Source organism: Atractosteus spatula, chromosome 3 (genome assembly GCF_055471065.1).
Source record: "Atractosteus spatula isolate fAtrSpa1 chromosome 3, fAtrSpa1.hap1, whole genome shotgun sequence".
NCBI classification, from domain to species: Eukaryota; Metazoa; Chordata; class Actinopteri; order Semionotiformes; family Lepisosteidae; genus Atractosteus; species Atractosteus spatula.
In genome coordinates, this window is record NC_142708.1 from 20,760,455 (window position 1) to 20,773,483 (window position 13,029).

Below are 13,029 nucleotides of genomic sequence, written 5' to 3' on the forward strand. Positions count from 1 at the left end.
TGGATGATGCAGTCATAGTGCACACAGTACGCTCACCACACATCAGCTATCAGTTGGGAGAACAGAGTGATGAAGCCAGTTCATAGATGGGGATTATTAGGGGGACAGGATTGGTAAGGGCCAATGGGAAATTTGGCCAGGACGCCGGGGCTACACCCCTACTTTTTTCAAGAAACACCCTGGGATTTTAAATGACCACAGAGAGTCAGGACCTCGGTTTTACTTCTCATCCGAAGGACGGCGCCTTTTTACAGTATAGTGTCCCCGTCACTCAACTGGGGCATTAGGACCCACACAGGCCACAGGGTGAGCGCCCCCTGCTGGCCCCACTAACACCTCTTCCCAGGGGGTCTCCCATCAAGGTACTGACCAGGCTCCAGCAAGAAAACATGTTTTGACCTTCTGGATTTTCTGATTTCATGCCTTATTTCTTCTTCTAGCACAACCTTTAGATACCTGAGTTGTTTGGTACTTAGTTTACCTCCTTAATGTAGCACTACATTCTGATTTTCAATGAAAACCACAGGTGGCAAATTTCTCCACAATGGAAGATGATGAGATTGACCTTGATGGGGAGCACAATGGCAAGACCTGGGATGATATCATTCCTGAGGAGCAGCGAAAGAGGATGGAGGAAGAGGAGAGGCAGAAAGAGTTGGAGGAAATTTACTTGCTACCCAGAATGAGAAATTGTGCCAAACAGGTATTCTGTTCAATATTGTAACATAGCGAAGCAGTATCCCAAATATTTGATTTTCAAGGTTACAGTCCTTCAAAAAATCAGTAGTAGCCATGTGTGTATATATACTCTGTGAAAAGGTGATCTGAAATAGCCATTTTCACCTAATTGGTCTTTTTTACTTTGCCAAAAATGTTTAAGCACTAACTCTGAAATGCAATTGAGTACCTGCACGGAGGTTATATTATCGAATGCTGGGTTTGAAACGAATCGTTCTGATTTTAATGCAACCGTATATTTCGTTTTGAAACAGATAAGCTTTAATGGGAATGAAGGCAGGCGCAGCAGGAACCGAAGATACTCTGGGTCAGACAGCGACTCGGTTTCAGGTAGAAAGCGTCCCAAAAAACGAGGGAGGCCTCGAACTATTCCACGGGAAAACATCAAAGGCTTCAGTGATGCTGAAATACGAAGGTAAAATATGAAATAGCTCATTTAGTATGATCCACCAACAACTGAAGTTGTGGCTTCTAAATATATGGATTAAAGTTCACGTATTCCTGTTAATAGCATCACAGTTAATGTTTTTTCCCCCCCATACAGGTTCATAAAGAGCTACAAAAAGTTTGGTGGACCTCTCGAAAGGTAAGCTCATTTAAACAAATTTTTAACATAGCAAATTGGAGTTGTAAGTTTGAGCCTGTCCTTCATTTGAATTTCTCTGTCCTGTGTAAAGGCTTGATGCAATTGCCCGGGATGCAGAATTGGTGGACAAATCTGAATACGACCTCAAGCGACTAGCGGAAACGGTGCATAATGGCTGCATCAAGGCATTAAGAGAAAACTCCTCCGGCCCAGAAAAGACTGGAGGTAACCCATCACTTGCTGTGTGCAGATGGAATAAGTCAGTAGCTGTTGTTCATCCAAGGTGTGTTGGCACATCCGCATGCAAAATGAATCTTTGTGTTTGCGCTGCGGCAGGAGGGAGACGGGGGAAGGTGAAGGGGCCCACTTTCCGCATCTCAGGAGTTCAGGTCAACGCGAAGTTGGTCATCTCTCATGAAGAGGAGTTGGCACCACTGCACAAGTCCATTCCTGCTGATCCTGAAGAGAGGAAAAGGTATTTGAACCTCCTCTGTTCTCTTTAAAGAGTGTGACAAACTGGAGAGGTGACAGTTTTCTGTAACTGCTGTCTATAAATTAAAAAAAACATTTATTGAGGGATAGGCACATGTGATGTTTATCTCTTTGAGGTAAGGGGAAATGCTCATTAAAAATAAGCTGTTTGGTCTCCTTTTTTAGTGTTACAAAGTTGAATCCATAAACGGTTTTTATGACCAGAATCTTGGTGTTTTACAAAACCCAAAGAGGGAATGGGTTACAGACACAGTATGTGAAAACTACACTTTTGCTGGACAGTGTACAAAAAATCTCAGTTTGGCAAAACTTTATCAAATGATGACTCCTTCTCCAATGTTAATACGACCTAACAAAAAATAATTGTAGAACTTTGTATTCTTAAAGCTCACCAGGTATATTAGTAATTGTAAATAAGATAATCTTATGGTTTTCATAACTCAGGATGAGTCAACACCGACATGTACTGTGGTTATTCTAGTCTCTGTTATCTTTTTTTCACAATGCTGACAAAACAAGCATTTACAGCTGTTTCTCCAGATTTTAATTGAGGTTCAACACCAAACAAAACTGTAATGCACGTTATTGGTTTGTTTTTAGAACTGGGTCCATGTTCATTAACCCTGTTGTTATGGAAGCAACACAATCACTTCAGTGTCATATTCCTGAAATGCAGGCTGATACCAAAATTGTAGTTTTGGGTAATTGAATGACTGGAATATACCATTATATGTAATAAAGCTTTGTTAATAAATACAGGTGACAAAATGTTGCATGTTTATTATACATAGATATAACATCATAACATAGTTCATGCTGTAAAAAAGTTGTCATTTATCATTTAGCTATTATAATTCTTTGAGTCATAACAATCATTTAGTGTCTTTACTACATACATGTAGCAGTATGATACACCAGGAATGAAAAATATTTTTTTCTGTTCAAATTTTTTACTTTGGTTGAATATAATCTTACATTAATGGTGGTTTGTTACTAATAACGCTTGGTGTTTGGCAGTTAGTCAGAAGTGAGACCTGATGGAGCAAAAAATAGCTATTTGTCACCATTATAAAAAAATTGGTCTTTTTTCATGGTTCCTTAGTAAGTCAAAATGAAACATCAATACTGTATTTTTAAAGTCAGGTATTCTGTAACAATGCCATGGAACTGCCTATACTATACCAGGGCCTAAATTGGCTGTGGGATTTTTTCCAACCACCAAGTCTTTAAGATTTTGAAATGAATTTTTTTGAATGAGGGAAATGCAGAACATAATTTTTAGTGGCTTTGGTAATACCCCCCCCAAACAGTTCGTTTCTTTTGGGCTTTGAGTACACATATGTAATTGATAGAATGATTCCTGTTGTTATCCACAGATACACTATTCCCTGTCATTCAAAGGCAGCTCACTTTGATGTTGAGTGGGGTAAAGAGGATGATTCTAACTTGCTCATAGGCATCTATGAGTACGGGTATGGGAGCTGGGAAATGATCAAAATGGACCCAGATCTCAACTTAACACAAAAGGTAGGTAATGGCAGGCATGTGCAGTTTTTTTCTGTTAAAATAAACCTCTGTCTTATTTAATCCAAGAAATGGAAGCCATTCTCGTTCTCTGCAGTTTAGTCTGGTTGATGTTTGCTATTTTCCTGCTTGCTATGCTTTGTCCGGCTTTTGACGATGTGCAAAGCAGACCGAACCAATCCCATGTTCTCAGACTGAACCAAAACGCTGAAACACTGAACTAAACGGTAGCGTATACTCTTCTCTTACAGAGAAAGGGAAATATTGAAGGGTTTTCTGTGCCCGTAAATTTTTTTCCAATGATTAATTGACACAAAAACCGTCTTAAAACTAACTAAAGTTGTAATGGTTATTACAGGCTTTTTTTTCTTTATAAGAATATTAGAAAAATATTTGCTATGGTTAAGTACTTTTAATGTTCAAAACGAAATAAGAAGCAGGTTTTCAAATGGACTGTCTGCCATGCAGCCAAAAGGTTGCTTGTTCAGATCTGAATTGTAGTCCTAGGTGAATTTCAGTATTGGCCATGATTTGCCAGGAGTCAGTAGTCAGTCTGTCTGTTCTCTGGATGGGACACGGTCTTCAGTGTTTTTGTTTCACTGCTTAGCACGAAAAGATGCAATTACCTCGCAGTTCAGACCTCAGGGGACACCTGTGTTTCTTTGGTTTCCCAGTGAGATGATTGCCTGTTTAAAAACTGGAGTAGACATGATAAGTTTCAGGTAGTTATGCATTTTTCTCAACTGAAAAGGGTAGGTTGAGTGATCTCGCTAAGGAGTGTAGGCTGGGATATCTGCTGCTTGTAAGATTATTGTACAACAGCTGCAATACATTTGTTGTGTGTATGTAAAATGTTGAGTCAGGCGTTTCTGTACATGGGGAAACTCCACCTCGGTTTCATTTATTGCCCCTATGCCATTATCGGTTATTATATTTGAATGTTATCATTATTAATATTTTCCCTTCTCAGCTATTACCAGATGACCCTGATAAGAAACCACAGGCTAAACAGTTGCAGACCAGAGCTGACTACCTCATTAAATTACTGAGCAAAGACCTGGCCAAGAAGGAGGCCCAGAGACTAGCTGGAACGGTAAGATACTGGGCAGGTCTCCCTTTTGATATGTCCCAGAATACTTTCATATGCTTTAAACAGAATTAAAGCATTTGATTTTTATCTTCTTTTAATAGTCTTGAAATAACAAAGGAAATAATCTAAAATTTGCCCGTGCTAAAAGCACGGAATATGTAGCAAACATTTGGGGTGCAGAATTTTTAAACTTATCAATTTTGTGATATAAATTCGGTAATACTGTGATAAGTTAACTAAAAAATATAATTTCTGTAGTCCGATCTTCTCAGCTGTGACCAGCTTTTTTTACTTAGTGTACCTCATTATTTTATCTGACTTTATTCCACGTGTTAGTTTTTTGTCATTGTTTTAAATTACTTAAGTTTTTTTTATACAACTGAATCCTCCTTCCAAAAGAATGTGAGCAAGTGCGGTAAGATACAGCTGATTGGCGTGTTGCCACTGGTTTACAGGCTAATTCTAGGAAAAGGAAGCCAAGAAGCAAGAAGAACAAGGTGGTGAAGCCAGCAAAGGTGGAAGAAGTGAAGAGCGACTCCTCTCCACCTCCTTCAGAGAAGAGCACAGAGGAGGAGGAGGAGGAGGAGGAGGATGAAGAGGAGGAAAAGGTACAGTGCTGAAATTCTAGAGCGCTGAAGCGGAATTTTCCACACGAACTGTGTTCTTCCTGACACCCCTTATATCTCGTAGCTTATATTCAGAGAAGGAACTAGTTATTTATTTTGAGGTCAGTGCATTTCTTGTTTTGTATTCACGTGTGGACATATTGGCCATTATGTGCTTTAGCTGAACATAAACCTGGCCTATAATTTTACATATGGCTTACATTGGGTTTTTTAATTTCTTAGGAAAGGGGCATGCTTGTCTTGAGAAAAGTGAAATGTTGAATAATTGCATTGGCATACAGATTCATTAATTGAAACTTAAATCAGGCATAAAGTGCTCATTAGGGTCTGTTCAACCTAGGAAAGAAGTGATTTGCAGAACTATTAAATCCTTGTAAATTATTTGTTTTTAAAACCTTTTTTCAATGGTGTTGAAAATCTCAAATCGTAGTGCTGATGTGAGTTAGTGAAGCCTCTAATGCAGTCGCTAAAGTGAATGTATGGGACGTTGTGCAAGGGAACAGTTAAAAGTACCGTAAACTGCATTCTCTTCTTATGAAGTAAAGATTTGTTTCTCCCTGTAGGAGGAGGTTACCCCAGTAAAGCCTCCCAGTAGAAGGGCTAAAGTTGAAAGAGTCACCAAGGAGAGCGAAGAAGATCCTGAGCCCGAGGTTGTGACTAAAAAGGAGCCGGAAGAGAAGAAGGAAGTGAAAGAAAAGGAAAACAAAAAAGAAAATAAAAAGGATAAAAAAGAGGAAACCAGAGACACGAAGGATAAGAAAGAGTGTAAGGAGAAAAAAGAAACTAAATTGGCAGAACCTGTTAACAGAAAAGAAGAAGTCAAAGAAGAAAAGGTGAGACTTTATGTAAATCTGTTTTTTATTATTTAGATTTGTTCCTTGTAACCGTTTAATGCAGTGGTTCTCAAACTTTTTGGACCAAGTACCACCCCTAATCCAACCAAAGCATCCAAGTACCACCTACAAGTCATCATCTCATAGGAACCCCAGCAATTCTCAATGACCAACATGAGCGCGCGTGCACACACACTCACACATACATATAATTAATATTATAATAAACTTTATTTCATATAGCGCCTTTAAAGGTGGCTTCTCAAAGTGTTTTACAGAAAAAAACCAGTAACAACAACTAATAAAACACCATTTCAGTGAGAGGGGTGAGCCTGTTTAGTCGAGCAAAGCAGATGTGAATTAATTTTTCGAGCCTTGATACAATTCACAACAGAGTCTAACAGATTTTAAATCGTCAGGCATTTTCTTGACGGCAAAGGTCTCGCGGTGGATGTTGCGATGCGTCCATTAATTTCTGGAGCAACCTCCTAATTCGTGCAACTACACCGTTATGTCGGCTTGTCATTGCTCTAGCACCGTCTGTACAAACTCCGACACATTTTATCCAGTCGATGCCATTCTCTTCGATAAATTTATTCAGAAGCTGAAATATGTGCTCTCCTGTAGTTCCTGTTGGTAGCGGCTTACAGAACAGAAAATCCTCATGGGATGTACCCTCAAACTCGTATCTAACGTAAACGAGCAAATTGGCCAAATCGACTACAGACTCATCTAATTGCAGTGAAAAACATCTGCTCATCTTAATGCGCTCAATCAGTGTACTTTTGATATAATCCTTCATTTCAATAATCATATGAGTGACTGTGTCTTTCAGGGGGAGGGGGGCAGCAGGTCGAGCTGTTTAGCAGCTTTTTCTCCACACATAATACGTGTCAGCTCTTTTGCCAACGGTAAATACGGTTCTTCAAAAATAGTGTGGCTTACCTGCTTTACCAATCCGCAAGCTTGCATTTTTCCGCGTTTCTGTTTTTATTTCCGTATTTATTTAAAGTTTTTATTTCATGTGCATGGGAGCGAAACACAGAGACGCTCGGTGTATTTTTCTCAAATTAACTTAGAACAGTTCTTAAATATTTTTCTGTTATCTATCACGATTTCCTGTGCTCACAAGATTACCAGCATTCGTAGCACGTATTTCTATGCATTCCTGTGTTTACAACCTGGCATTGTTCCAAAATCACGCACATTCTCCTTCCTCCCTATTTGCTGGAGATACAGTAGCTTTTTTAAAATACAATTGGTCACTTGCATCCGTAGTACGCATTCCTATAGAGTGGTATAGAATTACAGAGTATCTCTTGTGTCCACTGAAGTATTAGCGCGCACTGTATCGCAGTACGCAGGCTGCGTATTCGACATGTTCAAAATACAAAATACAAAATATGAAAACCCGACCCGATTTATCAGCACACATGACACAGTTCCAGGGTCTTTTGGCGTACCACCTGGCGGCACTCCATGTACCACTGCCGGTACGCGTACCACAGTTTGAGAACCACTGGTTTAATGTATTGTTAAAAAGTAATAGTGAATATTCTGAATGCATTCCAAACTCAATTTTAATGAGAGCGCACAACATAGAACACATACTGCGTTAAAGCAAGAGTAGTAGCTTTTTAGTAAGGTGCTACCCTTGTAAAGATGAATGTCTGACGGAACATTTAACATCTTTAGGTAACTGAAATCAAAGCTGAAAACAAGGAGAAGCTGAAGAAGTTGGCTGACACACCGATCCACATTACTGCCAGTGGGGATACTGTACCCATTTCTGAGGAATCTGAAGAACTGGATCAGAAAACATTCAGTGTGGTATGTTAACGTTTAGACTGTAAGGTTTTTTTTAATATTTTGCTGGAAGAAGGATGGTTATTGTGTTGGTACTGTTAGAACTTTTCCTTACTCATAATCATGCAGCCAGCTGCTGTGGAATTTTCTCTGAGAATCTGTGCTCCCAACAGTTCTGTGGAAATGGTTTTCCTGTCAACTAGAATTAAATTTTCTTGCTCTACATTCTATAAACCAGACTGTTTGTTTGTCTTTCATTATATGCATTACCAATATGTTGAGCATAAACACAAATCATTATAGTAGTAATGTGATAGTTTATTTCTGCAATGTAAGTATTTTCATGAAAATGGAGCTGTTCTTCAAGTTCTAAAGTATTAAATTGTCAGAGTATTCACTCTGCTTTTAATATTTAAAAAGTTCCAGGCTACGTTTAATAGGCTCATAAATACCATGACCTTCGGAGGAAGGCAGAGACCCTTTATATGTATGAAATGGAAAGAACTCTGGATGTGTTTTTCTGTTCTAGTGTAAAGAGAGAATGCGGCCAGTGAAGGCGGCGCTGAAGCAGCTGGATCGGCCAGAGAAAGGTCTTTCCGAGAGGGAGCAGCTCGAGCACACTAGACAGTGCCTGATCAAAATTGGAGATCACATCACTGAGTGTCTGAAGGAGTACACAAACCCGGAACAGATCAAACAGTGGAGAAAGTAAGTCATCCAGGAGGGTTCAACCGCAGTTTCTGAAACCTCTGTGTTCGACTCAGTATTGAATTTTCTTTGAACTGTTCCTCCAGCAGTATGGTTTGTATTCAGCCACCTTTGAAGTGCAGCACCCAGCTGGGTGATGTGTGGCACACATTTTGCGTCGGCAGTCCCACTGTGCAACAGCTTAGTGCCGTGAGAAATTGCTTAACCAGTTGAATTAAGGGGGAGCTTTAGGAAGGACATATTTTACAAGTCCAGACTGCGCTTTAGACAGGACAGGGGTTTTTCTTGAAGCTCCATGGGATTTGTTAGTTCATGGGATCTTTTAATGACCCGAAGGTTAGGACCTCAGTTCAACTTTGAAGGACGTTACATCCTATTGGGGCCCAGGTTTTGGAAATTCTGGTCCAGAAGGAAGCTGTTTCCCATCCCAGATGCCCTAGTTGCAAAACTCGAGCGCATCTTACAGTCTGTGTCTGTATCTGACATCATATCTGGTTATATAAATTTGGAAAACATTCGTAATATTAACTAAAGTGGGTCAAAAGGCCTTAGTTGTAGATCGGGAGAGCAAATCACATTAAATACATTTCTTTAGTTTACTGGCCATCTTGCACAAAAGGCGTAGGGGGTAGTTTTAATCCGATTACTGAAAATCTGAGACTACCAAAATTTTGTGCTTTCATTTCCAGCATGATGTTCAGCTTCCTTTTTCTTCCCTTCATAATTCAAACGTCCAGTTTGAATTATTTTGTCTTATTTTGTGTTATTTTGTCTCAACACAACACGCAAAAAATTCTTGTTAACGGATTTGTAAATATTTCATTAACACTTTCAATGCAAATTAAAAATGTGCATAAGTGGACACGTTTACAGTTAGTTTATTAATGGTGGTCATTGAATTTTATGGGCTGTTGTTGCTTTAAAGAACGTCTTAAGGGCCAGTTTCTTAGTGTTCTGGCAAAAGTGGCCAGATCCTTAATGAAAGTACAATCTCTTATAAATCCAATTTAAAGGTTTGCTGCACACATTCATGTTTCACCAACTCAGTGTATATGAATACTCTTGTTTCTGCTTATAATGTATTTACGGCTCATTGATTTCTCTTTCAGAAATCTATGGATATTTGTCTCAAAGTTTACAGAATTTGATGCTAGAAAACTACATAAGCTGTATAAACATGCCATTAAGAAAAGACAGGAAAATGCTCAGGTATGTAGAATTCTTTCAATTAATATTCTGCTTCTTGAGGGTTTCACTTAGAAACATTCTCTGCCGTATGAATTTTAATTTTCATAGTGACTGCCTTGTACAAAGTGCTGTTTATTGCTTGCAGTTTGGCTTTTTCTGTCATGTGCTGCTCTGTAATAGTTTTCCTTTCTTGTTTTCAGGCAGCTGATCAGAACGTTACTACTGTAAACACAGTTGGCTTAAAGCATGCAGGTATGTGTTTACATATTCATTTTTTGTATTATATTTACACTTAAAGATGAATTTTAAAACCCGTGGGATTAACATCTTTACATGCTGAAAGCTGACAGATTTCTGCTATTAGCTTTTCATTAGTATTCTCCATTCTCCAGTTTTTGTTCAGAAATTGATTTTTTCTAACATTAAAACTCATAATAGCTCAAGCAGCTGTTTCAGAGCGATCCTGCTCTGGTCCTGGAAGGCAGATGCAAGTCTCTTTAAAGCAGCAGCACCTAAAAAGCTGGAATGGTTAAGCCTGGAATTGGTTGATTTAAGACATTTAAGAGCTGAACTGGTGAACTGGGACAAAAGCCTGTAGATACTGGGATGAACCTGAACCGCCCTGAATTATTTCAACATTTCTTTCATCGACACAACTGTGCGGTAGAATTAAGTTCAGGACTGAAAATTACTTTCCTACACCTGCTGTCTACACTGTGTTAGGTTCAATTCTGAACCTCTTTCCTTCTCTCAGATGTAGAAAGGCTAAAGGACAACTCTCAGCATGACGACAGCAGCAGGGATAGCTATACCTCAGAGAGGCACCACTCATCACATTACCACGACCACCATAAGGACCGGCACGGAGGAGATCCGTACAGGAAAAGCGATTCTTCGAGGAAGAGACCTTATTCCGCATTCAGCAATGGCAAGGACCACCGGGACAGGGATCACTACAGGCAAGACAACAGGTAGGCAGTGGAGCAGGGGTGCCTACCAGCATCCATACTTCCCACATGTCAACATTCGCAGATAACTCTTAAAGATTGCTTCTCTTTAAGGAATATTCACCTTCGTGTTTTAAAAATAGTTATATCATTATGCAGTGTCTTTGTACGTGAGGTTGTGGGAGCAGTCAGCATGACCCCTGATTAGCAAAATGTCAAGAAGCAGTGGAGTCTGATCTTTGGAGAGTCGGCGTCGCATTCTAGTTTTGCCACTTGTTTCCTTTTCCACTCAGATACTACAGTGACAGCAAGCACCGAAAGCTGGAAGATCACAGGAGTCGAGACCACAGGTCAGGCTTGGAAGGCATCATGAAAGAAAGGTCACACGCTGACCACCGTTCCCATTCAGACCACCGATCGCATTCTGACCACAGGTCCAGCACAGATTATGGGCACCACAAGACCTCGCGTGATTACAGGTACCATTCGGACTGGCAGATGGACCACAGGGCTTCTGGGAGTGGCCCAAGGTCCCCCCGGGACCAGAGGTCTCCCTATGACTCAAGGTCTCCTCTTGGACACAGGTCACCTTTTGAGTACTCATCTGACCACAAAAGCACGCCAGAGCAAATCTGGTGTAACCGCAAGACATAACACAAGCTAAGATGTCGTATCTGGACTTTTATTAGCCATAGAAAACAGTTAAAACACAGTAAATGCCTTATGTGACTTGTGAAAGCTCTCTGGACGGTGTGATTTTCAAGGGGCAGAACGGCTTCTTCTTTCCAGGTTGCGAGGTGTAATATCCCATTTAAAGAAAAAGAAAAATATTTTTGTATTTAAGGGTAATGCTGCACTGTGCCACGGAAGCTGTGGCATTTTTTTTAAATGGATGACTTGTTTACTTCTACACAACAAACCTGAACGCTGCCCATCCCCCACAAGACTGGATCATGGTTATAGATTTTCACTTTTTATGTGGTCTCTGGTTTATTTAAAAACTGTCTAACAATAAAGAACGTAATATATCTGTATCATTAATCATACCCAAGAATGGAATAAAGGGTTTTTAAATGACCTGAAGGACTTCGGCTCACCTTCCAAAGTAACTTGTTTACAGTGTAAATTGTGACCACCTTGCCGATTTTTGCATCATGCTTGAATATTTAATTTCTGTACTTTCCACTGTAAAATAACCTGGATTATTTTATTTTTTGTGATCAATTTAAAATGCCTTTTTTTATAAATGTACTGCTGTAAATTATTGTAAAATACGTAATTGAATGGGCTTTTTCTTCTCAGGCTTTTTTTTTTATTTGTTTTTGACTGTTTCCCTTTCCTCACCAACTCAGGCCTTCTTGTCAGTCATGAATTTCTCAGTTTCTTATTATATGCTAGTCTCAACGAATCACTGTTCAGAATGTAACACTGGGGAAAGGAAACTGTATTCCATTATGTACTCCTTTAGTGTCCCCTTTGTTCTCTTAGGTCTTTATTTACTTTTTTGTTCAGTTGTCAGTGTTGTAAAATAGTAGTTTTGAAAAGATGAAAGCCTTTCATTTTAATTCCAGCTTGTGATATCAAATTGTGGAAATGGTCAACAACGGATAGAGATACAGTACCAGTTAGCTCTCAAATGAAAATTTTAGTGTGTCCATTTTGTTTTTCTTTTATAATATAGGCAATAATATCAATTGTTCTATGCAGCCAAATGTATTTCTGGTCATGTCTGGGCAAATTGAAAGATACTGTTACAGTGCACACTGTTGTATATAGATTCCTTCTATATATTACAAATTAAATTTACACAGAAAAATGCATGGGTTTTTCTTTTATATGGTATTATGACGTCATTAAGCCCGATCACTGTAATCACTTTTAATATGTTAAATTGTGGGGAAAAAAATAACTTTGGCGTTTTGTACAAGCCACAGTATTTAGGTTTTGTAATTTTGTGTTGAAGGAAAAATACCATGAGTGGTGATGGGTGGGTTAAAGATTTACCTTGCTTATCGACTAGATCAAGATTTTTTTTAAACTGCCTCAGACACCTCCAGGTTGTATTTAACCACTACAGCCAATCTCAGGGAATTCAGTACCAACGTTCGTCTTCTTCATACCAAATTATTGGTCAGCAGAAGAAAAACTCGGACAGGAATTCAAATACCCCTTCTCCACCGCATAAACAGGCCTCAGAGGGCTGGGCAGTTACTGAGCCCAGTTTTTTTTCCCTATTAACTGCAGACTGCTTGCTGTGATAAAGCTGGGAAAAATAAAATATAGGCGAAAGGCTCAGAATTTTTCCTTTCTAAAATACATTAACTCAGTCTTTCTAGCTGAAGAAAGTGATTTTTTTTCACTAGCGCAGCATTTTCTTAACGAAGCACAACACCACTGTGTAAAAGTGAAGCTAAGTACTGCATCTTCCAATCCATCGCCCTTCAGGTTTTTTTTATCACAAAAGGAAACTTAATCATTTTTGTGCTTAGAC

General features: G+C 39.2%; 1 protein-coding gene across 2 annotated transcripts in view; it reads left to right on the plus strand.

The window, feature by feature from the left end:
• The window catches only part of chd1 (chromodomain helicase DNA binding protein 1), a 33,792-nt gene extending 21,438 nt beyond the window's left edge, over window positions 1-12,354 (plus strand). For both annotated transcript variants that reach the window (XM_088912102.1, XM_088912104.1), the window contains exons 23-37: window positions 527-703; window positions 993-1,153; window positions 1,283-1,324; window positions 1,416-1,549; window positions 1,661-1,799; window positions 3,193-3,343; window positions 4,311-4,433; window positions 4,886-5,038; window positions 5,620-5,889; window positions 7,585-7,719; window positions 8,225-8,403; window positions 9,513-9,612; window positions 9,792-9,843; window positions 10,346-10,562; window positions 10,832-12,354. In XM_088912102.1, coding sequence (XP_088768228.1) covers window positions 527-703; window positions 993-1,153; window positions 1,283-1,324; window positions 1,416-1,549; window positions 1,661-1,799; window positions 3,193-3,343; window positions 4,311-4,433; window positions 4,886-5,038; window positions 5,620-5,889; window positions 7,585-7,719; window positions 8,225-8,403; window positions 9,513-9,612; window positions 9,792-9,843; window positions 10,346-10,562; window positions 10,832-11,192 — 2,394 coding nt within the window. In that variant the 3' untranslated portion in view covers window positions 11,193-12,354. The remainder of the gene's footprint in view (window positions 1-526; window positions 704-992; window positions 1,154-1,282; window positions 1,325-1,415; window positions 1,550-1,660; window positions 1,800-3,192; window positions 3,344-4,310; window positions 4,434-4,885; window positions 5,039-5,619; window positions 5,890-7,584; window positions 7,720-8,224; window positions 8,404-9,512; window positions 9,613-9,791; window positions 9,844-10,345; window positions 10,563-10,831) is intronic.
• Window positions 12,355-13,029: the final 675 nt, after the last annotated feature.